Source organism: Callithrix jacchus, chromosome 11 (assembly GCF_049354715.1).
Source record: "Callithrix jacchus isolate 240 chromosome 11, calJac240_pri, whole genome shotgun sequence".
In the NCBI taxonomy this organism is placed as follows: Eukaryota; Metazoa; Chordata; class Mammalia; order Primates; family Cebidae; genus Callithrix; species Callithrix jacchus.
The window spans coordinates 112,756,299-112,783,644 of record NC_133512.1 but is presented as its reverse complement, the minus strand read 5'-3'; the positions used below and the strand labels follow the sequence as shown (position 1 = coordinate 112,783,644).

The 27,346-nt window shown below is 46.7% G+C and overlaps 1 protein-coding gene across 5 annotated transcripts in view; it reads right to left on the bottom strand.

Moving 5' to 3' along the window:
• Positions 1 to 3,675: 3,675 nt before the first annotated feature.
• Positions 3,676 to 27,346, bottom strand: part of AKR1B1 (aldo-keto reductase family 1 member B) — a 154,632-nt gene continuing 130,961 nt past the window's right edge. For 3 of the 5 annotated variants that reach the window (XM_078343718.1, XM_078343719.1, XM_017975627.5), the window contains 11 exons: positions 21,625 to 21,701; positions 18,333 to 18,538; positions 12,493 to 12,660; positions 11,683 to 11,799; positions 10,663 to 10,740; positions 10,250 to 10,372; positions 9,647 to 9,753; positions 9,254 to 9,335; positions 8,572 to 8,655; positions 6,518 to 6,600; positions 3,676 to 4,095 (listed from right to left, as the gene is read on the bottom strand). In XM_078343718.1, the coding sequence (XP_078199844.1) occupies positions 4,053 to 4,095; positions 6,518 to 6,600; positions 8,572 to 8,655; positions 9,254 to 9,335; positions 9,647 to 9,753; positions 10,250 to 10,372; positions 10,663 to 10,740; positions 11,683 to 11,799; positions 12,493 to 12,660; positions 18,333 to 18,538; positions 21,625 to 21,701 (1,168 nt within the window). In that variant the 3' untranslated portion in view covers positions 3,676 to 4,052. Of the gene's footprint in view, positions 4,096 to 6,517; positions 6,601 to 8,571; positions 8,656 to 9,253; positions 9,336 to 9,646; positions 9,754 to 10,249; positions 10,373 to 10,662; positions 10,741 to 11,682; positions 11,800 to 12,492; positions 12,661 to 18,207; positions 18,310 to 18,332; positions 18,539 to 21,624; positions 21,702 to 22,128; positions 22,188 to 27,346 lie in introns of those variants that run through there. The other 2 variants (XM_078343720.1, XM_009003032.5) reach the window with 2 other exon arrangements.

Sequence of the window (27,346 nt, the reverse complement as noted above, 5' to 3'; positions counted from 1 at the left end):
GTGTGAAATAGATCTTTATAGTTGTTAAAAACAAACAAAAAGCAGAACATTAAATTCCAAGACTTTGAAACTGCTCCAGCATCATCATGGGTGGAGGGGAAAGTGGGAAGGGGTGCTGCTGGCTTGGGCCCCAGATTCCTCCCCCAATGAAACCACAGTAGCTCCGCCTGTATCTAGGTTACATATTGAGGACCCAGGTAGAAGTTCTTTTGAAGAATGGAGTCTGCTGCCAAATACAAATTTGAATGCTCTGGCTTAGAGAAACAATGGATTAGATGACCACTGCAGTCTTTTCTGTCTCTAGCACTCTGATTCCACCTATTGGTATGAAACAGGTAACTTATCAGCCCAAGGGCAGCATTGTCTTCAGGACTCACTCTTCCTGCCATGAAATACAATCCTAGGAGTAGGAGACAAAAACTGTGAGATGCTCACTGGTGTGTCAGGAGAATCCCTTCCTTTGCGTGAGGACGGAGTGCTGGTCCCGGAGAGAAAAAAGCACCTCTCAGGGCTTAGGTCTACCCCCTGAGGGCACCACCTTTGCAAGCCTTAAGGGGCTGGATAGGTTTGCTTCTCTTGTCAACATTTGATTATGAAGATATCAGCAGCTGGGTTCAGTGGCTCACGCCTGTAATCCCACTTTGGGAGGCTGAGGTGGGTGGATCACCTGAGGTCTGAAGTTCAAGAGCAGTCTGGTCAACATGGAGAAACCCCATCTCTACTAAAAAAATAAAAATAAAAATAAAAATACAAAACTTAGCCAGGCATGGTGGCACATGGCTGTAGTCCCAGCTACTCAAGAGGGTGAGACAGGAGAATCACTTGAACCCAGGAGGCAGAAGTGGCAGTGTGCGGAGATCGTGCCAATGCACTCCAGCTTGGGCAACCAGAGTGAAATTCCATCTCAAAAAAAAACAAGATATTAACATCAACGATAATGGCTCGCATGTTTTGAGTGCTGTTGGGATAGGGGGTTTTCATTCTCATGTAATCTTCATGACCATGATGAGGCAGGCATTTTGTAGGCTGAAGAAATGAAGGCCGATAGATTGAATTAGAGGTAGAATTGCAATCAAAAGTCTATATAATCATAGAACCCTCGGCCAACATTCGGTGAATTATGGGCCAGGATCAGAACTGAACAGCTAGCATTTGGGTTTAATATATTCTGATTTCACAACTTGGGGTTTTAATAGACATTATAAGAAAAACTCTGTTCATTCACTCACTCATTCATGCAACTGAACATTACTGAGTTTACTCTGTGCTCAGGTGCTGTTCTAGAAACTGGATAGAAGGGTGTGGAAAACAGAAGCTGGCACCTCAGGCTACACTGGGATTTGGGCTGGAAGAGGACCTGAGGAGCCATCAGCTAGCTGCTTACACTGCCTTCAAGGGACAGAAAGACTTGGTATAACCTAGGGGGCTGGATCCTGCAGAGCTGTGAATTCCCAGAATGCCCCTCCAGGGAAGCCTTCCTGGGTTGAATCCAATACTGACTGTGCTTATCCTGGCTGGGCACTCTCCCAAGGTCCTGCAAATGAGCCCCATGATAAGCCATGATAGAGAGCACCAAGGACATCACACTGCAGTGGTTGGTGCAATTTTATCAACATAAATGACGTAGTGTTGAGAAACCTTGTTCTTTGAAATCAGACCCTAAAAAAACGATGCTGTTTGAAATCAAGTCTTCAGAGGCACTGTTCAGAGATTTTTCAATGCAGATTTTACTCGCCTGTTTAATACTTAGTTACGTCTTTCCCTTGGTCTCATTATCTTAACAATTCTGCTCTTTGGCTGGAACGTTCCTTTGGTGAACCCCCCCCCCCCCGTTTCATGAATGTACGCTGTGCCCCCAGCTACACAGGGGCAAAGGTCCTCAAAGATGGGACCAGCACCATTGTTCTCTAACTGCCACTGACTTTGCCCTCTGAAGGGTGACTTCATTCATTGTGATGAGTCCTCCGGAGTCCTGAGGCTGGGCTGGAATCTGCCCAGGAAGGTGTGGGGGTTTTGATTCCACAAGGGGAAGGAAGAAAGGAGCTCTCCATTGGTGAATGAAGCAGCATCTCTCTCGATCCATGGACCTTCTTGCATCCATCTGCTCCTTGGATGAATTGTTGGTGGAATGAAGCTGGTCCCACTGAGCTCCACAGCCTCACCTTCTGCTTCCTAAGCCACACTTTTCAGCATACAGCAACAGGCCTTGCCTGAGCCTGAGCCACTGACTGCTGAAAATATGACTGGAGCTTCAAAACGCAGAACCACCTGTTCTGTCATTTGTGACACACCTTTTCCTCCACTGCAGGCAAGGCTCTAAGGGGCAGTCCTTTGATAAAATCTGAGGGTTCTGCCCCTTTTCTCTTGTTTATGCTCCCGGGCTGAGTCTCAAATGGTTGTGCTATAATGGTCTATCCTAAGCAGAGATCTAGAAGGCAGGTAACCGATTTAAAAAGTCTTACCAGTGACTACCTTAGACTTTTTCCAAAGAGTGTTGAAGCCAACTGGAGAAACAGGAGTGGCAATCAGGTCAGATGATTTGAGTAACTGTTGTAACAAAACTAAAATCCACTCTTAATCATCAGAGGGTGACATAAGAGGTCTGCAGTTTAACTTGGGATAAGGTATGACTTGCCTACTCCAGCAAGGGTACCTGGACCACTGTGATCGGCAGATGCCAAGAGGGGCCCAGGCCCGAGGCTGCCAGGTAGTGAGGGCAGCCTGTGCAGTGGGGCTCTGTGTTCTCCACTGGGCTCAACCCCACTGCTGAGGGGGTAGGTGTGCCCCTTCATCCCTGGGTGAGGACCAGGAATCACTGCTGCCCAATCAACTATACCTTTAGAGGTGCATCTTAAACACAGAGCACCTGTAAAGCAGTTAATGTGACTTGATCATAGGGGGCCTAATTATCCAATAAACAAGGCCCGCCACTAAACAACCTCACTTGATGGACTTTCACGTCAGCACTTGGCTATCCCACTCCTTTAACTCTGGATAAAGAAACGGTAACAAAAGCAACAGCACTCGGCCTCCAAGCCTTCATTTTTGTAACCCTATTTAAGGCATTCATTCTTATCCAATTGGAAGCCATTTATTTATGCTTTTCTTCCCTCTCATCTAGACAACAGGCTTCAGGAAAGCAGTTTCTCTAAAGTTGTGCTGCTTAGTCAACACTGACTTTGGCCCTCACGTGTAGGAGGAGCAACCAAGGGATCCGTGGAACGAACATGGGCTCACTGTAAAGCTGTGGCTCAGCCTTGGCTGCACACTGAATTCACCTGGAGAGCCTGTACACTCCTGCTGTCCTGGCCACAGCCCAATCAGATCAGCCTCCAGGGCGATGTCCAGGCATCACCAGCCTTTAAAGCCCCCAGGATAACTCAGTGTGCAGCTAGGATGAGACCTACAGCCCTAAAGCTAAATGGGTCAAGTGCTGGGTCCTAACTCCTTTTGCATTGCTGACTGGCCTGCTTATAGATGAGTACTTGTAGAAAAGCTGAGTACTTGCAGTCGAGTACTTGTAGAAAAGCTGAGTACTTGCAGTCGAGTACTTGTAGAAAAGCTGAGTCCTAACTCCTTTTGCATCACTGACTGGCCTGCTGGATGGGTATCTGGGGAGTGATGGTTCAAAGTGAGATGGAAGGTTGCTATTGTTTTAAAGAAACCAAAACAGCCTGGAACTCACAAAAGCACTTTTTATTTGAGGCAAAGAGAAGTCTTGCTGAAAGGATTACAGTTCCAAGCAGTCAAAACTCAGCTGTTAGTGGCACCATTTTGACTTGGCAGATTTTGCTTCTCTTTGGTCAGAAAGGGTATTCAGGTTGTACTTTCCCCAGTGGGGCAAAGAGAAGGGCAGAGCAAACTGGAAGAGACTTCTACTCTATGGGCAGGCCTCGTGAGATCCAACATCAAGCCAGACACGCTCTCGCTGGCCACTCTATAAGCTGCTGTCCCACTGCTGAATGACACAGGCTATACTACATTTGCAAGGAAAAAAATGAGGCAGGAAACACAGGTATAGGTCACTCAGGGATGAGCAGGCATCCACAGCTTCAAAACTCTTCATGGAAGGGGTAATCCTTGTGGGAGACAGCGCTGTCAGGAGAAAAGAGAAAACAGTTGCTTTTCAAAGATGTGATTTTGACTCTATCCAACTCCCAATAGAGAAATGATGTGTCTCACTGAAGAAAGAAAATAGAATCTCAGAAGCAAAAAGCTAGTTCTGATTCTGCAGATCACGGTTCTGCAGCTGGAGGAAGGAACTCACCCTCCAGACCCCTCTACCACTAGTCACCAAGCAGCATACGCGTGAGGGACACCACCCTCCCCACATGCCCAGCACTGTGCCTGGGGTGGCACAGTGTAGGATGGCAACACGAGTTCTGCCTCCCAGTAACTCAGTCTAGCTGGCAGGACCAGACAGCATCTTACAGTCTTAAACAGTAAGAGGGTGTAGTAATATGTGAAGGTAGGCCAGGCACAGTGGCTCACGCCTGTAATCCCAGTGTTTCAGGAGCCTGAAGTGAGAGGATACTTGAGACTAGGGGTTTGGGACCAGCCTGGGCAACATAGCAAGAGTTCTATCTTTATAAAAAAATTAACCAGGCATGGTGGTACATGCCTATAGCCCCAACTACTTGGGAGGCTGAGATGGAAGGATCGTTTGAGCCCAGGAGGTCAAGGATGCAGTGAGCCATGATCATGCCATTGCATTCCAGCCTGGGTGACAGAGCAAGAGCCCATCTCAAAAAAAAAAAAAAAAGACATGTTAAAAGTCGGTATGTGACTCAATCTCAAAGGATAAGGGAAGCAACGGCAAGTGCTCTGAGGACGGAGGGAGCCTCCTTGAATCAATGGGGGCTGAAGTGAGCCCAATCAACGGTCGGAGATCTGATACTAGAAACAGGGCAGGGAGCACAGGTGCGGGTGTGTCTGCCAAGGCTCACTCACTGTCCATCCAGTAGGGCCAGTGGCTGTGATGGGAACATAACGGCAGGAACACCAGACAGATGGTTGGGCAGGGCGTGCAAGAACAGAGTTATGTACTCTAAGCTGGGTGCTTAGAGTCTGTAACTCTTACTTAAAGCCATTCAAAAGCTCTCATGGTTTGCCTTTTTTGTGTACCCAAGGACGGTGACACTGTCATCAGCAAGTCAGGCTCAATAAAACATAATCTGCCACAGGGACGGGTGGCATGTGTGTAGTTAGAGAAAACTCCCTAGGAGACCTGGGCATGTCAGGGTTAGCCTCTTCCTCCCACTCACCGCTATGCAACAGGATAATCAAACAGAGGTTTCTAGAACAGCGCTGGAGGGCAAAGGAGTCTAACTGTAAAGGGAGCAATGAGAAAACCACGGTGGTTCCTCAGCCCTGAGAGCTTCAATCCACTGTCTGAGGTGGGAGGGGAAAGGAAGACTGATGAATGGACAGATTCTGAAAGGAGAAAGAATGTAACTTGATGACTGATTCTTTTCTTCCTTGTACACTAGATCCAAAAATGATTTTCATGTCTAAGGTTAAGTGCCATTAACAGAGATGTCTGAAAGGAGCACTGGCCTGGGGCTGCCTGTGACATGCTCTGTTTGTGGCCTATTTCGAGTGCGAGGCCACAGTGTGGCAACAGCAGACTCATCAGGCACACGCATGCCTGATGCAGGGCAGTTATCAAGGCAGACTTGGCAAACATCTGCCTGGGGCGATGGCTGAAGCCACCAGCAGTGCAAACTCCGGGGAGGGAGAGGGGACAGACACTGGAAAGCTGGCAGCCCATCCATCTTAGGGAATGTTCAAATGTTGCTTAGAAGGGGAAGTACTAAAGGAGAGAGTGTGAAACAGAGAGCTCAGACGAGAATACGGGTAGCGAGAGAAAGGCAGGGTCTTAGTCTCCAGTGCAAAATGGGAAGTTCCTTCTTGAAACCAGAAAGTGAGTTACAAGCGTCATCTAATTATTATAATGTAGGAAAAGAGAGAGAGGAAAAAAAAACCCATAAAAAACCTTTCTAGGCAGCTCCTTCAGATTCCAAACTACCAGGCAGAGGTAACAGAAGCAGAGAACGTGCGGCTGGAGCACGGGGTGCCTGCTGCTCAGAGGGCCTGTCTCGTGGCCATGTGGCTTACTGGGGTCAGAGCTGGGACTGTCTCGAACCCCAGCACCAGGGGCCTTCTACCAAACCCCTTTCATGAGGGTCATTAAGACAAAAAGTCACAGGCAAATTCTTCTAGAGTTTGATCCAGGGTCACCTTGTTTCAAATGAACCACTAGGATTTAAAAATTAAATGTCAAAATACGTAATTACTTCAGGTCAGGCCGTCAATGCCCCTGGGTGGGAAGAAGATACCAAGAGCAGATCTCCTGGCGTCTTTAGCTGATCACGTGGATGAGAAAGCAAGGTAACGTGCAAAGCAAGAACAGCAGTGACAGAAGGACACGGACGCCGAGGCCTGCAGGGATCACTCTTTTGCTCTGCAGCACCTGAGGATCTCCTGGGAACTGCTTCTCACGCGGGGGCTCACTCACCTCATCAAGGCACAGACCCTCCAGTTCCTGTTGTAGCCGAGTAAGGTGGTCATATCCTCGCTGCTCAGTTCAAAGTCAAAGACCTAAAAAACAAGCAAAAAATCCAGTAAGCTCTGCAAATAAAAACAAAATACAGAATACCGTGCAGGAAGCCAGGAGATGCCTTCCGTGGCTATGAGCAGAGAGAAGCAGTAAGACAAACTGAACTTAGAAAAAGCTGATTATATTACTATTCAGGAAATATCCATGCTGGGCTAGATAATATATGGAAGGATGGAAACAGTCCTTCCTTTCCAGAACCTCCCAGGGGAATGATACATTTTATTTCATTTCAAAAAACACTACTGAGCACTTCTGTTGTGATAGGCTGCAGTAAGGAATATGATGATGGGTAAGATGTGCCTTTATCTCTGTTTACCTGGAAACAAAGGGCAGAGGTATTTCTACAGCTGTAACACAATTAACTAATCACACACTGTATAAGGCACGGAACAGAGCATAGGAAGGGGAGAAGCATTTCAAAAGGATTCCAGCTGGGGAACCGAACAACCACAGCCAAAGAGATGGTATTTGACATGGCCAAAGAAGTGTAAGGTTTTGAAAGAGAGGGTAGGAAAGGTAGAGTGGGAGAAGAGACCACCTGCATGAAAGGCAGCAGATGGCACAGAACTCAGCTGGCATGGAGGCTGGGAGGGAGGCAGGCAGGCAGCAGCACTGGGTGAGACCCACAAAAGGCTGACACACACACCCCCAGAGCCGAGGAGCTCTTAGCTTCAGATGATTACAGAATATGCAGAAAGAGAGTCTGCCATAGGCTCTGTGATCATGATCACAGAAAAATGTGCAGAGACTACACAGTAAGATGCAAAACTGAAATAATTGGGTTAGCATTTTGAGATCAGCCATTTATATTTTTTTCTAATTCCTTAAAAAATGAAATATGAAACAAAGGACGTGTCTCTGGTGCCTCTCCCTCAGTGGCCGCTGTTTTGCCACTTTATCTTGTGTGCTCAGAACATCCACCTGTGCATAAGAAGAAAAACGTCTCCTCTACTAAACAATGACCTCTGCTCCCCTCTTCAGGGATCACTCCATCCCTGTCTCATATGTGACAGATGGCATGCATTACGACCACAGCCTCTGGGCAGTGGAACTGGGCAAAATCAGCTGCTTGCTGTGTAAACAGAGCCGTCCTGCACCTGAGCTGGGGCCAGCCCAAGAGCCCCATGCCCACGGCTCTGATGCACCTGGCACAGATCTTGAATAAAGATGGAACATCCCTGGCAGAGCCACTTTGCTCAGTGAGGACAGAGGCTCTTGGGCCATCAGGACTCCTCTGAGCTGCTCTCCTTCCGGCGTGGCCCCCTCCCAATGCTGCAAGGGCAGGCGGGGAGGGAGGTGGCACTAGGTATCCTGAACTGCTCTGGCTGCCACACTGAGCACTTCGCCAATGCCCTGACACAAGTCTAGGCTCTGCCCATCATCACACGAACTCCTTGCAGAGCTGGTAAATGGGCTAAGTGGCCCAGAGGGTCCTCTGCAGTCCCTGGACTTGGCACAGCGACATTTCTTGATCACTTACTAAGGTATTAGCACCATGTGATGCACTTTGATGCATCATTTAATCTTCATAACAACCCTCAAAATAGGTATTATTTTATAGACAGGGAAACTGAGGCACGGAGCAGTTAAGTGATGTGCCCAAGATCATGCAGCCGGTAACTTGACAGAGCTCCAGTGCAGGGCAGGTCCAGGCAGGGTCACCCATGAGCCAGATATTCTCCGGGTGACATCTCAGTGTGGCTGAAGGGCCTGAGCAAAGGTGTAGGTGTACGCGTGCACAGCACTGGGCCCCGGGGGCACAAGGCCTGCCCTGCACACTGCTCCACCCATGAGGTGTCTGTCTCAATCCATGGCTTGCTCGCCACAGCTCCCTGGCCTCAGAGGACAGGATGGTGGGGATCCCACAGATGACACTCCAGGGAGAGGATGAGAGGCCTTTCCCACCCCCTACTCCACTGAGGAGGGCCAGGCCTGACCAGCCAAGATCATACCTTAAAGTTCTCAGCAATGCGTTCTGGTGTCACAGACTTGGGGATCACCACCAAGTTCCTCTGCATGGGGAACCGGATCAGCACCTGTGAGCCCAGGGAGTTGATGAGTGTGTGCACACACCAGGCACTCACACCATCATCTCAGTCCCTCACACACACAACCCACAGGACATGCTAGAACTCCACGGGTGAGAAGAGAGAGGCTCCGAGATGTCAGGTCACAGCTAGCAACAAGTAGGCGTCACAATCAGGTCCAGATCTGACTCCAGAGTCCTGCACTAGCCCCTGTGCCACACATTTCAGTGTCTCAGGCAATCATGAGACCACAGCGAGGCCCTCCACTGGCTAGGAACGCATACTACCATTCAGGAGAATGAACATTCCCAGCACGACTGGTAAGAGCTCTCACATTTGTACAGAGATGAGCTTCCACATCAATGAACAAGTGCTGTTTCTCACCGCAGTCACCCTCGGGGTGGTGGGGGCAGGCACTATTACTCTAAGATCCCAGGGCAGGGTCTTCTAAAGTCCCCATCTGTGCCCTTTCAACTCTGCCCTTGAGGACCCCAAACCACCCTTCCTGTGAGGGTGTAACGGGGCTCAGTCACTTCTCCCTCTTGGCTAATGGGACCATCAGGAATGCAGGGAGTTCTGACAGTCACAACACCTGAAGTGGCTGTACCTGAGCTGTGGTTTTATTGTGCTTGTCTGCGATCGCCTTGATCCTGGGATCCTCCAGGAGGGAAGGGTCCTCGGGCTTGGCCCTGAGGATAGAAAGCCAGTCCAGGTCACACCATCATGGCCGCCACTCACAGCAGCCAAAAACCCCAATCCTAATCCTCTCATTGACCTCAGAAGGCAGCCACCAGCCTCCTCCTCAGAGCTGGGTTAAGAACCCACAACCCTTCGGAAAAACAGTAGGTGTCCAACTAGAAACTCCAACCCTTCCAGGAAAACAAGCAAGAAGCTTTGCAGATCAGCCCCAGAAACATCTTCCTTGAGGCTGAATTGTTCTTTTTAGTCATTTCTAATCTTCGCCAAGTGACACAAGAGCATGATGCTGTGGGAAGCTCACCAGGGCCTGTCGGGAGAGCCTAGGGGGCTGTAGGCGGTCACCACGATGCCTTTGGACTGGCAGTACTGGATTAACTTCTCCTGAGTGAGGTATGGGTGGCACTCAATCTGCAAATGCAGACACAAGAGCTGATGGGAGCACTGTACGCTGATGTGACACTGAAGAAGGTTCCTATGCTAAAGTCCCTTCTCAACCCATAGAAAACTCTATGTATAACACACATCCTGTTTCTCAGATAAGCTGTAACAACTTCCTACAGTTCCCTGGTAGTATCCTTGATGTAATTCTATTATTACTATCATCTTATTATAGATGTTTCATGGGCCCTAGAGGCTTTTCCTGGCTTTAGTCACTTATCACAGGTCTGAGGATCTCCATGGCTGCCTTGTCTGTCAGACCCCAAATCATCACAAGCCAGGCCCAAACCCTTTCTCTCCTGTAAGTTTCCTCTCCTAGATGTGCTGTGTCATGCTGAATCATCTCAGGACTCTGCCAATGCCCAGGAACTGCCTCCTGGCCACTCGCTGGGTGAGGTGGATGAGAAGCCCCTACCAGCATCGGACAGTAAAACAGCATTGCTACAGCGCTGGTGTCCCCAGTTACCTGGTTAACTGCAGGCTTATACTTTAAGCCAGGTTTGTTTAAGATCCTCTCCACCTGGAGATGGTTGAAGTTGGAGATGCCAATAGCTTTCACCAGCCCTTCATCCACCAGTTCTTCCATGGCCTACAGAGAAAAGAGTGTCTGTGTGGTACAGAAAAGAGCTCAAAAAGGACAGGATCAGAAATGTCTTTTGTGCCAGTTTAACAGGTCCTGCTCTCACTCCTCAGTGCCTGCAAATTAGACCTTTTAGAAGCCAAGAGACAGTGAGACAAAAGCCAGGTTGGCTTCAATGAGATAAGAAGAGCAAACGAGACAGAATAACAAAATGCAATGTGAGGAATGACAGGCAGACTCCTGCTAAGGAGAACAGGAAACCAATCATGAAAACAAGGTCTGACCAGGGACTGTCTTACCGCCCACGTGTCCAGAATGTTGGTGTCACTGGGAATCACGTTGCCTGACTCATCCAATGGGAAAAATTCCTTCCCAGGCTGTCATTACAATAAAAAACAAACAAACAAAACAATCAGTAGTAGTCCTTCACAGACCTGGAGAGGGAAGCTGACATCTAAAACAATTCTAAACAGCCACAGCTGGCTAGGGTCAATCTGTGTGCCAGCATGAAAAGGTGATAGGCAGAGAGCCAACACTATCAAACAGGCTAGAGCTGAGACTGTCAGATGGAGACATAGACACTACTTGGCCTCAGAGATTAGCTCTGCCACTGACTGCAATGTGATGGATACAGGAAGGACTCATGGGGCCCAAGGCCTGGAGGGTCACTGGCCTATAAAACTACCACCTGGCACAGCCTCCCCGGCTTATCCCTAAAATCAAAAGATAAAAGTCAAGTCCCTTCAGCCCTGACAAGCTGTGGTGCAATAAAACAGGGCTATAACATACAGCTAAACCCACACTTTGGACCTGGCTGACCTCAGAAAACTGAGGCAGTGGCTAGAAAAAAGACGAAAGATGTAGTAACTCTCAAGTTCTTCTTGTGCAAAGAACCAGACTGCCAACAAATATTTACCAGGCTGCCACAGGATAGGGAATCTGAGAAGGGACTCATGTGTGGGGGATATGTGTGCACGTGCCTGGAGGGAAGGGCCAGGGCTGACCATGCCTCATGGTACACTACAGACAGTAGCCATGTTTGTTGACATAGTTTTAAAATTACACAACTACAAACTGACAAAAGAGCAGTGCTCCTCAAACTTGGAAGAAGTGTGCCTGTGAGTCACCAGTGGTACGGATCCAAATGGTCTGGGATTGAGACCTTCTAAGAAGGTCCCAGGTGATACCAGGGCTGCTGGTCCACTGGCTATACCTTGAGTAGCAAGAACAGAAAGTCACCCACACATAACCTGCTAAAGGAGCTCAAAACACAGCACAGGCTGCACCAGGGGACCTGGTCTGCACCAGGCATTCCATACCTTAAAGCCAGTTGGCCAGTGAATAAGGTAGAGGTCCAGGTAGTCCAGCTTCAGGTCGCTGAGCGTCTTCAGGCAGGCTCCTTTCACCAGGCCCTTCTCATGGTACGTGCACCACAGCTTAAGCCAGTGAGAAAGCACATGTCATCTTTGCTAGCCACAAGGTGGCTTCCTGGCTGGGAAGACAGAGCAGTCTCCTCTCCCCAAAACCCATTTGTTTCACTATGAGCTGTGAATGCTTGTGAGGGCATTTCCATTGCGTACTGGATCCTAACTTTCCAAAGGCAGGCAGGATTGACCAGGTCACAGAGACCTCTCCCAAGGACCAAACAGAGGACACAAAATGGAATGGACAGATTAGCCAGCCTGCCCTAGGCCTAAGCATGAACTCTCGGGGCAACTTTCCCCCTGGGCTAGTGTTTGCGGAGCCAGCCCCATCCTCCTGCCCCACGTCCTTTGTGCATCAGTATCTCAGGTCACAAAGACAGTGGCTGGCAGTGGAGATTCAGTTTGCAGATGGGAACCAAGTTCCATCCTTGAAAGCAACTCCCTGGAGAGAGAGGGCCAACCCACAACCTCGACCTCATCAGCATGGGGCTCTAAGCAATAGGCCCAGACGGAATGACTGTCCAACAGAGAGCCAAGGATGGGCAAGCTCTGGAGCCCTGTATGGCCCTGGGTGACACGTTTCCCCTGGACGAATCGCCCATCCGTGAAAAGTGTAGCTGTGCTGAGTGTGGACTTGGCTTCAGGCTGATGCACCAACGCACGATGGGACCGAGAGCCCCTTCCAGCCCCACCATGGAATGATACCTTGCTGACGATGAACAGCTCCTCACGCTTCACCACCTGCTCCTTGAGCTTCTCCTGAATGGCTACCCCCACCTCATTCTCATTGTGGTACACATGGGCACAGTCGATGTGGCGGTACCCAACGTCGATGGCCACCTTCACAGCCTCGGTCACTTGGCCTGGAGGGGACTGAAAGGAGAAGGAACATGAACCCTGCAGAACGCAGTTTGCGCAGCAGGGAGGAGGGGCGGTGGCAGCCGCTGATCCTTGCTGACCAGCCTGTCTCTTTGTTCAGCAAAGACAGACCAGGGTGCACTTCCACAGGAGCATTCTGGACTACAAACCTCTGATGCCGGGGATCGAGGTGAAAGGCCATAGTACCACCCTGTAGAATCTGATAGCCGCTTAAGCGCAGATCACATCACTTTTAAAAGATATGCTGAAGCCACCTCATTTTCCTGCTTCTTCACATCCACTGATTTGCAAACCACCGTGTTAAAAACATTGCCCCACTCTCTGAATGCTGAGATAGTAAGGGAAACCATTTCCTTCAAATATCAACACAGTTCAAAAAGAGCTGTCCTATGAACCCCAATTCCCATTTGTCTCCCCAGTTCAGCCAGCGAATCCCAGCCCCCTATGTTCTCTTTTCATGCATGGCTTCCAATACTGGCAATTGCTTGTTTTTAAGCATTCTGGGAGATTATCATGAAGTCAAGAACATCACTGTTGTTGATTCAAAGGCCCATGTGTCCATTCTCACTATATGAGGATCTGTTTCAAGAGGTGGGGAAAGAGGAGTTGGCCTCAGACATATTAGCAGACAGAAATGAGTTAAAGGGGAACAGGGGGAATGTGGATCATGAAAGATCATCAAATGGTTAGTGGTCGGCCCAGCAAAATGACTGAATGGGTGTCCATGGCCAAGCCACCGGACCATCTGAGTGACCAGAACAGCTGAGGGAAGCCTGGCTATTGAGGAGGAGGAAGTGCCTGCATGGATCGCGCTTCACTGGCACCCAGACCGACGGCATGGACACATACCCCCAACTTCCACTATCCTACTACGATCACAGAGCTGAGCAACAAACGTGCAGTGGACTGCTGACTGAACAGAGCGCATTCCTTTGGAGAGCTGGGGTAGAAACAAATGAAAGGAAAACCCCCCCAGGGCCACAGCAGCTGCAGACATCTGTGTTTTGACATCAGCTATTTTCAACAGGCGTTGGGGAAGAAAAGGGCCCAGCTGAACAAGCACATGACCACAGCCTGTTAGCATGGAGCTCACTCCCCAGAGGGGCCAGCCAAGTGGGATGGGGATGCTAATCAAAGCTGTGGGTTAAAAGGGGGCCTTCAGAGAACCTGGCGACCTATTTCCCTGGAGGACCTCAAAAGCTGCCCTTGCAGCCTTCCCCACTCTGCACGGTTGAAGAAACAGAGCAGATAATCACAGAATATACAGAAAGAATGCTTTACCACAGGTTCTGAGTGGTGTCCAGGGACAGCCATCACTGATGAGAGCAGGGAGAGTAGAGGACACCCCTCCCCCAGAGAGAACAACTGGGGCCCACGCAGCAAACTGTCTGCCCAGGACACACTGAACATTCTCCAGGCCTAATGGCACCTTGACTGGTTTTTCTCTGAGGAGCTGCTGCTGTATATGCTCTACTGTGCCTGCCCGGCCCCTTGAAGCCTGGAACAGAGGGGAGGGCACACTCCGCAGGCTTGGCCTAGTCACGCACCACCTGCCACACGACTGGTGCAGGGGCAGGTACATGACTCAACTCAGGCCATGAAACTCAATCTTTGCACTTGAATTGGAGCCACTGAAACCAGCTCTGGTTCTGCTGGGGTCACTGAGCTAGGAGAATGTGAGCTAGCAGCCCAGAGCTGCTGGAGGGATGCGGAGGGACACGGAGGGAGGCCGAACCCTGGTGACATCATTCAGAACCATGAATCGCAGACACCTGACATCAGCAGCTGTTGTTTGGGAAGTCAATGAATCCCCACCCCAAACATCTTTTCTTTTCTGCTTAAGATTAAAGTGGTTTTTCAGTTATCTGGAACCAAAAGAGCACACACTAGGACAATCAAGGTTGCTAAACAGTTGGCATGAAATGAAAAAAAAAGTTGTGTGATATTTTTAGAGAAAGTAAAGGATGGCAATGACTGCAAGAGGTCATGAAGAAGCTGCTACTGCTCGCTCCTCGGATAACGTGCCGATTAGCTGGAAACATGCTGGAGACATGCATGATGCGTGCGGGGAAGCTGATCAAAGCGCTAGAGAGAAAAAGAAGTCACCTCTGCAATGAAAATGTAGGAGGATCCACAACCACATTCAATGCTAATGATCTCAATGCAGAGCCCTTCCCTGAGAGAGACTAATTTGCCTTATGAAAAAGGAAGCAGCCAACTTAAGCTCTGGTTTAGAAACCATTCACTGAACTTGGGAATGCCAATGCATGACAGTATCTTCCCATTCCATATCACAGAGAGAAAATGCCAACAGAGGGAGGGGTCCAGAGTGCCCATTCCCCCTAGACCTCTGGCCCTGCAAAGCTCACTGGGTAGTGATTTTGCAATGCTCTGGGCTGACAGCACCAAGTGACGGCAGTGAGAAGCCTCTGCCCTTGAGTCTTCCACCCACTCTTCAAGACAGGGGTCCTACCTCCTCCTTTGATAATACCAGCCAGCTAACACCAACTCTGAGACACTGATAACTAAAATCAGTGTCTCCTACACAGATACACACAACACTCCTTTTAAAACCTAATCCTCTTCCCTTTTGCTTACAGGTCTTCCTAGTTACTTCAAGATATCCCTCCCTCTCTTCCCTCTGCAAGTCAAAAAGCAAGCCATGGCTCCAGATAGGAAGAGTCATAGGACAGCATTTACGGTAAAGCCGAAGTAGCTCAGAGACTGGATACTTTGCAATATGAACCACGGGGATATCTGGAAAGAGGGAACTCTTTTTTTTTTTGAGACAGAGTCTTGCTCTGTCGCCAGGCTGGAGTGCAGTGGCACAATCTTGGCTCACTGCAACCTCTGCCTCCTGGGTCCAAGCGATTCTTCCGCCTAGCCTCCGGAGTAACTGGGACCACAGGCGCATGCCACCACACCCAGCTATTTTTGTATTTTTAGTAGAGACAGGGTTTCACCGTGTTGGCCAGGATGGTCTCGATCTCTTGACCTCGTGATTGGCCTGCCTCGGCCTCCCAAAGTGCTGAGATTACAGGCATGAGCCACTGCGCCCGGCTGCAATTATTTTTGTTGTACTTCTTTGAAATGTTCTCTAGTTAGCAGGTGTTACTACTGAAATGAAAGGGTGGAGGGAAAGGAAACTGTCCTGGGTAGGAAGCATGAGAGCAGTGTGCCTCCTGGGTAGGAAGCATGAGAGTAGTGTGCCAGCGATAATCCTGGAGCAAAGAACAGGAAACCATCACTCAGAATCAGGTTTGGCAACTGAGATTAACTTCCTCTTGTTCTGTTTAAATCAATTTGTCCCAAATTCCAAGGCACTGCTGTTTCTAACTAGTTGAGACATGGATGGACCAGGACTGACCCTGCAGGGGCAGGACTTATTTAAATGTCTTTGGTCTTGAAGAGGAGGAGATGGGGGCTTTAGAGACCAGGGAAGTGAAAGTAAACCCAGCTCCTGAGTTACCTCCCTGCCCACAGAGCCTCAACCCTCACCCTATCCAAGGATCTTGGGCCATCACAAGCCTGCCCTACTTGGGAAGGTGGAGTAAGTCTTTCCTGGCACATTTTCTTCTAGCTCATGCATTCTCAACGTGGATGCTAGTGTCCCCTAAGAGAAAAAAATTAGTTCTTCAGGTCCAAAAAACCCTTAGCTTACAGAATGGCCTGTGACCCTCTAGAAGGCTACTGGCTATAAGCAGAAGTACAGTATTATCTGTGTACAATATTACAATTTTATTGTGGGGCCTATTAGGGAAAAAAAAATCACACAAGGCTCGTAGGTGGGAGGGAGGCAGTGATCATGGCAAAAAGATGCAGAAACACAGTTGAACCTCCAGCCCTAGGAGTATTCTGCGAGTGTACATAGGAGACTTACAATGACTATTTACTTCCAACAATTTCACAACTAGATTAAAAACATTATCAGTAACAAGACACTGGCTGGCACCAGACATCATCTGTTTTAAAGGCTTCCGGGCTTTACAGTGCTATGGTGGGCTTTTTGTTGTTGTTGTTGTTGTTTGTTTTTGAGACAGAGTTTTTTTTTTGCTCTTGTTGCCCAGGCTGGAGTGCAGCTCACTGCAACCTCCACCTCCCAGATTCAAGTGATTGTCTTGCCTCAGCCTCCCAAGTAGCTGAGATTACAGGCACGTGCCACCACACCCAGCTACTAATCTTTGTATTTTTGGTAGACGTTTTTCACTGTGTTGTCCAGGCTGGTCTCGAATCCCTGACCTCAGGCGATCTGCCCCGGCTTGGCTTCCCAAATGCTGGGATTACATTACCCTGGTACCTGGCCATTGGGCTTGTTTACTATCCAATGCAGAAGGCAAGCCTGCCAGAAAGAAACCCTGTCCAAACCACATGGGTCTGCAAGACCAGAGATGGTCTTCCACCTGCCTGAAACCCTCACCTGAGGAGAGAAGGGAGTTTGAGGACTTTCTAGGGTAGAGACTACCAGAGCTCTGCTGAGGGTCTGAAAGATACAACACAGCCGCTAAAGCATGGAAAGACCCAGGAGAACAAGAAACTGCACCTGCTTGCCGGGCCTCCTCCAGCTGTCACAAAGACAAGCAAAGGACCACATCTTTTGTCATGCATCTATGGAAGAATACGTACAAGGGAAAGGTTTTAAGTCATTAAAAAAAAAAAAAAAGCCGGGCGCGGTGGCTCACGCCTGTAATCCCAGCACTTTGGGAGGCCGAGGCGGGTGGATCAGGAGGTCAACAGATCGAGACCATCCTGGTCAACATGGTGAAACCGCGTCTCTACTAAAAATACAGAAAATCAGCTGGGCATGGTGGCGCGTGCCTGTAATCCCAGCTACTCGGGAGGCTGAGGCAGGAGAACTGCCTGAACCCAGGAGGCGGAGGTTGCGGTGAGCCGTGATCGCGCCATTGCACTCCAGCCTGGGTAACAAGCGCGAAACTCCGTCTCAAAAAATAAAAAAAATAAAAAAGGAGTTGACTCTCCAAGTCCATCCTTATACCACTAGGCGCTGCGCCTTGGAAACAGCTGGGGCCGGGCAAACTCGCGCCACCTAATTTAATTCTCTGTCCTCTACGAGTTCAACTTGAGATGCTTATTCCTGAGGGAGGGCAAGAACGGAAACGACTGAGACAAACTATTTGCAAGTAGGCAGTGGAGCCACAGGTGCCTCGAGGGTAAGCAGGCTGGGGCTGTGCTCCCACATCTCGCCCAGGGCTGCACTTCCCAGTCTGCGCCCGAGATCCACCGGTCTGGGAAGCCCGTTTTCCCCGCCTCCCTTTAGCATTGTGCCGCTTGGGGCACCCGCTCGGATTCCAAATGAGGACTGGGGAGCCGCCCACCAAGGTTCGCCCGCGGTGGGGCGGGGGCTCCCGTGTGCTGCTCCCAGCGCCCACTCGCAGGATGCCCGCCCTGCAAGCCAGCGTGTGGCTCCCAGCAGGCCGGGCGTCGGCGGCGAGAGCCGCTCAAGCTCACTCCGGGTCCCTCCCTGACACAGGCCGCGCAGAGAGTGCGAGGCAAGCCCCGGGCCCGCGCCTCCGGAGCACCTACCTTCCAGGTGCCCAGCCCGAGGATGGGCATCTTGGCGCCGTTGTAGAGCACGAGGTGGCCCGCCATTGCTGCTGCGCTCCCCAGACCCCCGCCCAGAACCGTACGGCCGGAGCCGCGGCGCTTACCTTTAAATAGCCCGTGCGCCGGGCAGAAAGGGCGCCTGCGATTGGCGCTCCGCTACGCGAAGGAGCTTTCTGATTGGTCGCGCCGGAGGGGCCCCGCAGCCTGGGTCGGTGGGGAAGCTTCTTCCGCCAGGTCCTAGCGGCACCGGATTCTTTCTGCCCCAACCGTTCACCCGCGCCCCGCGTGGCAGAAAAGAGTTTGCCAGCTGCTGTATCTCGTGGAAAAGAGAATGCTTTAGCAAAAATAGCAGGCATCCTATAAATACATAGACTGGAAAGAAATTTTTGTTTTATTTAAGAGCCCAGAAGACTACCTTTGTCTATTGTCCAACCCCAGTTTGAGGCTCTTTGGGAATTTGACGAATACCCTGTACTTACTGGATGGGAATCATACTGACTACATGTGTAGTTTACCGCACTTTGTTCTTAGACAAAGGCGTATGCCAGAAAAATGGCTTGCAATCTTTTTGCAAAGCACCTTCACAAAATACGGGTTTGCCCAGCTTTTTTGTAGCCTCCTAGAGCTGTCTTTGCACCCCACTCAGGTGTTAGCTGTGTCTGTGCATACTGGTTGTGGTTCAGCAAGCCTTCCATCAAAAGCCAGCATCCTTTGATGATCTTCAGGTTAGAAAGCCTTGATGAGCTTGATCTAGAACACTCAGAAGAATTTGGAAAGTAAGACTCTATTCATAATCAGTAAGACAAATTCCATCAGTCTTTAGAAAGTGAGACTCTGTCAAAGCAGTAAGTTCCAGTACAATAACTTAGCAAAACTCTCTAGAAGAAGAAAAGTGAATAGGCAGAAACTCACAGAAGAAAAAGTTAACTCTAATATTGTAGCTTCCAGTATTTCAAATCAGAAGGCACAAAATAATAAATTGATCAGTCCTAATTGGCAGGTAGGAAAACACATTTTTCCAAGATAGCCCAAGAAAAGTCACTTGAAGAGCCTTGAAGAAAGGTTGTTTTCTTTCCAACAACCTCTCTTCATCAAACTCTACCTCACTCCAACTGCTCTTTCTGCTCCATCACCCTCCAATCTTTGCCCTAATTATGCAAGATTGGGAATTCCATCTGCCTGGTAATGACTCAAGCACTAGGCCTCTCTAAACTCCATGCTGGTGATTTTCCATTTAGTCCTTTCTTTAAAAGTGCCCCCTCCTGGAAAAATTTATACAGAACAGACCAGCCCAGATATTTTTCCATGTAACTTTTGTAAAACTTGTTGCTACTGGGCAAATTCTGATGCCATTTTTCCCAAAGTCATAGAATTTGAACTTGAGCCTCAAGCTGGGAACTTGCTTTGTGTGAAACAGCCACTCTTCCTCCATGAGAATCCTTTCGACTTGGAGGTTGCTCTGCCAACTGAACCTCCTGGGTCCAAATTCAAAGAGCTAATCTCTTGTGAAAATAATACGCCTTGAGTGGCCAGGTCGGTACACACAGAAGGGTCATCTGTCTGGGACATGGAGTCGATATCAGAGGTTTTGCTGTTGTTTTGATAATAGTTGAGTATAAAGTTTGATTGCATGAAGGTATAACTATGTCTAAAGCTGGAGTGATACCTATAGTCTCAGCTTCTCAGGAGGCTGAGGAGGGATGATTGCTTGAACCCAGGAATTAGAGACCAGCCTGGACAACATAGCAAGACCCTGTCTCTAAAATAAATAAATAAACCCATAATATTTTGCCTGGGCCATGCAAATGTGAAAAGTTGTATCAGTGGAATTTCTATAGTAACAATATCACTCTAGTTGGGACATACTATTGTCATAGCCCCCTAACATCCCCAATGCTGCTGTAATCTTTGTACAATGTATGCATACTAAAATTTTTAATCTCAAGATTTTTGATCTCTTATCTTTTGATAAGTATACATATCAAAATTTTGTTTAAAAAAGAAAAAAAAAACCAACAATGGAATTCTCCATAGAAACACTCTAGTAATTGGAATCTTAACATGCTCTGAACCAGTAATCTCCCTTCATGGGAATTATTTCCCAAGGAAATAATTTAAAAGGAACACACACACACACACACACACTAGGTGTAGGGTGGGGCTGGGACCAGGGTAAGGCAAATGAAGTATACGGGTGCAAATTTTTATGCCAGAAGGTAGGAACTTCCTTACATTTATGTCCTTGGCAGTTGCCTTCCCTTACTCCCAGGCCTGCCCACAGATATAGACACATGTATGCTGGTGATTTTCCATTCAGTGCTTTCTTTAAAAGTGCCCCCTCCTGGAAAAATTTATACAGAACAGACTAGCCCAGATGTGTATGTATGGATGGATGTATTTTTTAAAGTTATATATACGTAAAGTAAAACTGTAAATATCCAGCAACAGCAAGAGATAAAGTGTAGGCATCAAAAGTAAAGAGGATAAAAACACAGAGAAAAATGTGTACGAGGTAATGTTAAGTTGAAAGTGAAAGTAGAAAACAAAGACATAGACCTATGACATGATGCTAGGAAGGAAAATACAACATATAACATTTGGGAAAAGTTAGGAAGAAGCCAGAAGGAAATGGGGAATACTCTTTGTCAGATTATTTCCTTAATTAACACATTTTATATTAAAAGACAACCTCCTATGAACTGTCCACTTCCCATAGGATAAAACTTTAACTTCTGAGCCTTGCATTTAAGGTCCTGAGAAACCCAGTACAAGTCTGAATATATATATATATAGAAAAACACCCAATTGTATATTTAAAAGGGTAAATAGACCAGGCGTGGTGGCTCATGCCTGTAATTCCAGCATTTTGGGAGGCCAAGGTGGGCAGATCACCTGAGGTTGGGAGTCCAAGACCAGCCTGAGCAACATGGAGAAACCCCATGTCTAAAAATACAAAAATTAGCCAGGCATGGTGGTGCATGCCTGTAATTCCAGCTACTCGGGAGGCTAAGGCAGGAGAATTGCTTGAACCCAGGAGGCGGAGGTTGCAGTGAGCCGAGATTGCTCCATTGCACTCCAGCCTGGGTAAACAAGAGTGTAGCTCCATCTCAAAAAAAAAAGGGGGTCGGGGAAGGGGGTAAATCATATGGTATGGTATATAAATTATACCTCAATAAAGCTGCTATAAACAAACAAAGGTTACATGCTACATGTCCAACACAGGCTGGTAGAGCTGAGGGTAGCAGCAGGCTCTGCTTCACATTGTCACTCAAGAACTCAACCTATGGAGGTCCCATCACATTGTTTCCCTGCTGTCCCAACCCAAGGTTTCAGAGTTTGGCTCAGGAAAGCAAAAGAGCATCTAAGAGTCTTAAATGAGCAATCAATTGCTCAGACCTGGGAGTAGAGGTCTCAGATCTTCTGGTAGAGCCCAGCCAGGCCTATCTTCAATGAGATGGGGAAGTGTCATCTTCCTGTGTGCCAGAAAACAGAAGTGAATGTGTATGGTAAGCACCAGAAGTCTCTTCCACAGTGATAAACCACTGCTCAGTCTTTATTATGGTTCTGACACTGTTTCATGGTTCAGCACATGACATACGTTATATGAAGGTGCTGCTGCTACTTATATATCTATCTATTAAGCTTTGTATATGCCCAGCACTATTCTATGAGCATTATGTACATTAGTTCATTTAATCTCCATAACCACCCCTTTTAGTGGATACTGTTATCAATCCATGTTACATATGAAGACACAGAGATGTAGAGAAGTGAGAAAAATTGCTAAGATCTCACATGAAGTAAATGTTAGGGTCAATATTTAAACCTAGGAATTCGACTATTGCACTCAAACTCATTAACCACTACCAGTAGCTTTGAAATTTTTAAACTGTGACTCACATTAAGAATTTTGGAATGACTGACGTCAGGAAGAAGGCTGACTAGAAGTGCCTAGTTCTTCTCCCTGCCACAAGAAAGGACCAAGGCAATGAATAAACTGCTAAGATTTGACTGAAATTATGAAAAGAGAGCATTACAGTGAATTGGGGGAATAGAAGGGAAATTGCAGTGATTGGAAGCCCAAGAGAGTAGCATGGAGGGAGGCATGTGGCCTCTGCAGCCCCCTCTTGCCTGCCATGATTGTATCAGCCCAGAGACAGCAGGAAAGTCCCCTAGCAGCGAAATGTTAAAAGAACCCCACCAGTCTCCATTGCCACTGTAAATGACTCCAGTCCTCATTACAAAAGAATCCCACAGTCCATGCAAGCCCTGTGCTCAGTTTGAAGAGCTTCCGGGAATCCATATAGCTGTATCACTCAAGCTTAGGAGCACAGGGTGCGTACTCCCCCTTCCCCTCATGAGCCAAGCTGCTGCAGCATGGCACCATCTTGAGATCAGAGCTACCTCTGGACTGTGCCTTCTCTGGGGCTCATAGCCATTGCACTTCTCCAGCACTGGGGCTCCATCTTCATTCCACCAAGCCCACATGTGTCCCAACTGCACAGATGCTGAGCCCAGGATTGGCTATGATTCTGGTCCTGCACCACAGAGAAACCCACTCCCATCATCAGCAATACAGCTGGAGGAACAGTCTAGCAGTCTCACCTAGGGTGAACCTACCTTTAAGCCAGCCAAATGACTATGTGTTCTTCCCCAAGCATGAGAGGTCTCTAACCCATCAAATACCTGACATGCCCCCAGGCCAGCAGAGTTGCTATATGCAGATGTACAGGGCCTGAAAAACAGCCCTGTAGCAACTACTCCCTCTGTAAGCACATATTTGGATTGCCTCACATTCACACCCAGGGCTTGCAGAAACCAGCAGCTATGTGAAGCCCGCACAGGTGGCCGGATGCCTCAACTCCAGCAACTACCACTCAAAAATATTACACCCAGTAAATCTATATTTTGGAAATGAAGGAGAAATAAAATATTTCACAGGCGAGCAAAAATTAAGGAAATTCATCTGGTCCTGCACAGCAGTAAAACCAACCCCCACTGTCTGCTCTTATAGTTGGCGGAAGTATGGAAGTTTTGCCTGAGGAGAACCTACTCTTAATTCAGCCGGCTAAACCACTGCACATCCTCCCCCTCTCCCAAGTGGGAGAGGTCTTTGATCCACCTGACAGCTGACATGCCACTGGGCCCATAGAGCAACTATGTGCCTATGCCCAGGGCCAAAGACAGAGCAATAGCATAGGACCACACCCCTACCATGGACATGCTTCTGACCCACCCAAAGGACCTGCATGTGCAGTCAATCCCTGAGAAACAGCCCTGTTGGCCACTCCCAGAAGACGTGCATGCACCCAGGCCAGCCAAGAGGGTGTGTGGCTGCATCCCATACCTGAGAAATGGCCTCGTGGATTGCCCTGGCAAACACACTTTCAGGCAGCCAAGCAGCCATGCACCCATGTCTTGGGCCTGGGAGATAGCCCCATAAGCAATCCTTAGAAGACAAGCAGGTAGGTCATTAAAGCAGCCACACAGGCTTGAAAAACAGCCCCAGGGCACCAAATCACAGTGAGCCAGACCCAAAGTTGGCCAATCCAATCTCAGACATGAGAAAGGCCTGGTAAGCCCACCATCGAAAAGTTGCACTGTCACTGCCACATAATCTCTCAGCCTAGGATACTGAGATACTCACAAACATTGCGAGGATAGATTACAGTTGAAGAAACTATGCAGACGCTACACTACCACATCCACCTGGGAAAAAAAGGCAATGCACTGCATTGTACCTATACCCTAAGAGCCATCTATGAGAATAAGTCTTTCCCTATAAAACCTACTCCATGAAATTGGAAGGGCAATCATTCCACTAGATGTGTAGAAATCAGTATAGGGACACATCAAACGTGAAGGAGCAAAGAAACATAATACTTCCAAAGGGACACAGTTATTCTCCCACAACAGACTGCAATCATAAGGAAATACACAAAATATCAGGAAAAGAATTTAAAATAATAACCTTGAAGAAACTCAATGAAATAAAAGAGAATAAAAATAGAAAACTCAACAAAATTAGGAAAACAATTTATGCTTTGAATAAGAAATTCAACAATGAGAAGAACCAAACAGAAGTCCTAGAGCTAAAGAATTCAAGGAATGAAATATAAATACAACCAAGCAGAAGAAAAAATTTCTGAACTTAAAGATAGGTCGTTTGAAATAAAATAAGCAAACAAATAAAAAAGATAAAACGAATAAAGATGCATACAGGAGTTATGAAGCACCATTAAGCAAACAAATGTTTGCATTATGGCATTACAGAAGGAAAATATAAAAGAAATGATATAGAAAACTTATTTAATGAAGTAAGGCCAGGTGCAGCACTTTGGGAGGCTGAGGCAGGCAGATAACTTCAGATCAGGAGTTTGAGACCTGCCTGGTCAACATAGTGAAACCCTGTCTGTGCTAAAAATACAAAAATTATCCAGGCATGATGGTGGGCACCCGTAATCCCAGATACTTGAGAGGCTGAGGCAGGAGAATCACTTGAACCTGGGAAGTAGAAGTTTCAATGAGCTGAGATCATGCTATTGCACTCACCTGGGCCACAGAATGAGACTCCATCTCGAGAAAAAAAGCATATTTAATAAAATAATACCTGAAAACTTCCCAAGTCTTGGGAAAGAGACTGATATTCTGATTTGGGAAGCTCAAAGAATCACAAATAGAGTCAACACAAACAGGCATATCATAGTCAGATTGTCAAAAGGCAAAGGCAAAGAAATAATTATAAAAACAGCAAGAGAAAAGCATCAAGTAACATAGAAAAGAATCACCATTAGACTAACAGTGGATTTCTCAGAAGAGACTTTACAGGCCAGGAGAAAACAGGATGATATATTCAAAGTACTGAAAGAAAAAACTACCACTCAAAAATGTTACACCCAGCAAATCTATATTTTGGAAATGAGGGAGAAATAAAATATTTCACAGACAAGCAAAAATTAAGGGAATTCATCACCACTAGACCAGCCTTATAAAAATGCTCAAGGGAATCATACATCTAGAGATGAAAAGACCCTAATCACCATCATGAAAACATGTAAAACTATAACACTCATTGGTAGGGCTGATACACAAAGGAAAAGAGGAAATCAAAACTTATCTCTACATAAAACCACCCAACCACAAAAAAAAATAATAAGGGAGGAAATAAAGAATAAAGGATAGACAAAGCAACCAGAAAATGATTAATAATGACAGGAGTAAGTCCTCAACTATCAATAATAACACTGAATGTAAATGGATTAAATTTTCCATTTAAAATATATAGACCAGCTGAGTTAATTAAAAGAAAAAGGACACAACTATCTGCTTCCTACAAGAAACACATTTAACCTGCAAAGATGCACATAGAAAGTGATTGTAAAATATACTCTACTTGAAAGGAAACAAAAAATGAGCAGGAGTAGATATTTTAGACAAAACGGAATTCAAATAAAAAGCCAAAAAGAAACAAAGATAGATATTATGTAATAATAAAGGCATCAATTTATCAGAAGAATATAACAATTGCAGATGCATATGAACCTAACACTGGAACACCTAGATATATAAAGCAAACATTATTAGATTGAAGGGAGAGATATACCCCAATAGAGTGACAGCTGAGGACTTCCAAACCCCACTCTTGATATTGGACAGAGTAATCTACACAGAAAAACAGTTAAGCAACATAAAATTTAAATTGCACTATAGACCCAGTAGACCTAACAGAATATTTACAGAATATTTTGCCCAGCAGTTGCAGAATACACATTACTGTTGTCACGATATAGATCATTCTCCAATATTGACCATGTTAGGACAGAAAATAAGATTCTAAAAAAAATTTTAAAGGCTAGGTGCAGTGCCTCAGGCCTGTAATCCCATCACTTTGGGAGGCCAAGGCAGGAGGATTGCTTGAGCCCAGGAGTTCAAGAACAGCCTGGGAAAAATAGTAAGATCCTGTCTCTACCAAAAAGAAAAAAAATTAGCTGGGGCTAATGGTGCATTACTGTGGTCCAAACTACTCAGGAGGCTGAGTTAGGAGGATCACTTGAGCCCAGGAGTTAAAGGCTGTAGTGGACTATGATTGCATCACTGTACTCTAGCCTGGGTGACAGAATGAGACCCTGCTACCACAAAACAAACAAACAAACAAATAAATAAATAAAATTGAAATTATATCAACTTTCTTCTCTGACCACAATGGAATAAAACTAGAACTCAATAACAAGAGGAACATTTGAAACCATGCAAATACATGGAAATGTAACAACATGCTCCCGGATCACCAATATGCGAAGGAAGAAATTAAGAATAAAATTAAAAAATTTCTTGAAGCAAATGAAAATAGAAACATAATGTACCAGAACCTATGGGACACAACCAAAGCAGGATTAAGAGGCCAGTTTATAGCAGTAACTTCTTAGAAAGATTCAAAAACTAGAATGATTTCAAATAAAGAAGTAATGATATATCTCAACAACTAGAAAAGCAAGAACAAATGAAACCCCAAATTGAGAGAAGGAAACAAATAATAAACATCAAAAATAAATGAAATTGAGACTAGTGAAACAATACAAAAGATCAATGAAACAAAAAATTGTTTTTAACAAAAGATAAACAAAATTGACAAACCATTACCTAGGTTAAGAAAAAAGGAAGAACCAAACAATACAATCAGAAACAAAAAGGAGATGCCACAGTGTATACCACAGAAATACAAAGGATCATTAAAGACTGCTATGAATAACTATATGCTGGTAAAGTTGAAAACCTCCAGAAAATGGATAAATTCCTGCAAATATACAACATACCAATATTAAACCAAGAAGAAATTAAAGTCATGAACAGACCAATAACAAGTAACAATATTAAATCAGTAATAAAAAATCTGTGACAAAGAAAAGTCCAGGACCAGATGGCTTCATCAATGAATTCTACTGAATCTTTAAATAATTAATATTATTATTATTCTCATTCTTCCAAAAATTTAAGCAGAGGAAGTTCTTCTTATCTCATTCTATGGGGCCAGCCTAACACTGATACCAAAACTAGACAAGGGCACAACCAAAAAGAAAGTTACAGGCCAATATACATAATGAATATAAATGTGCAAATC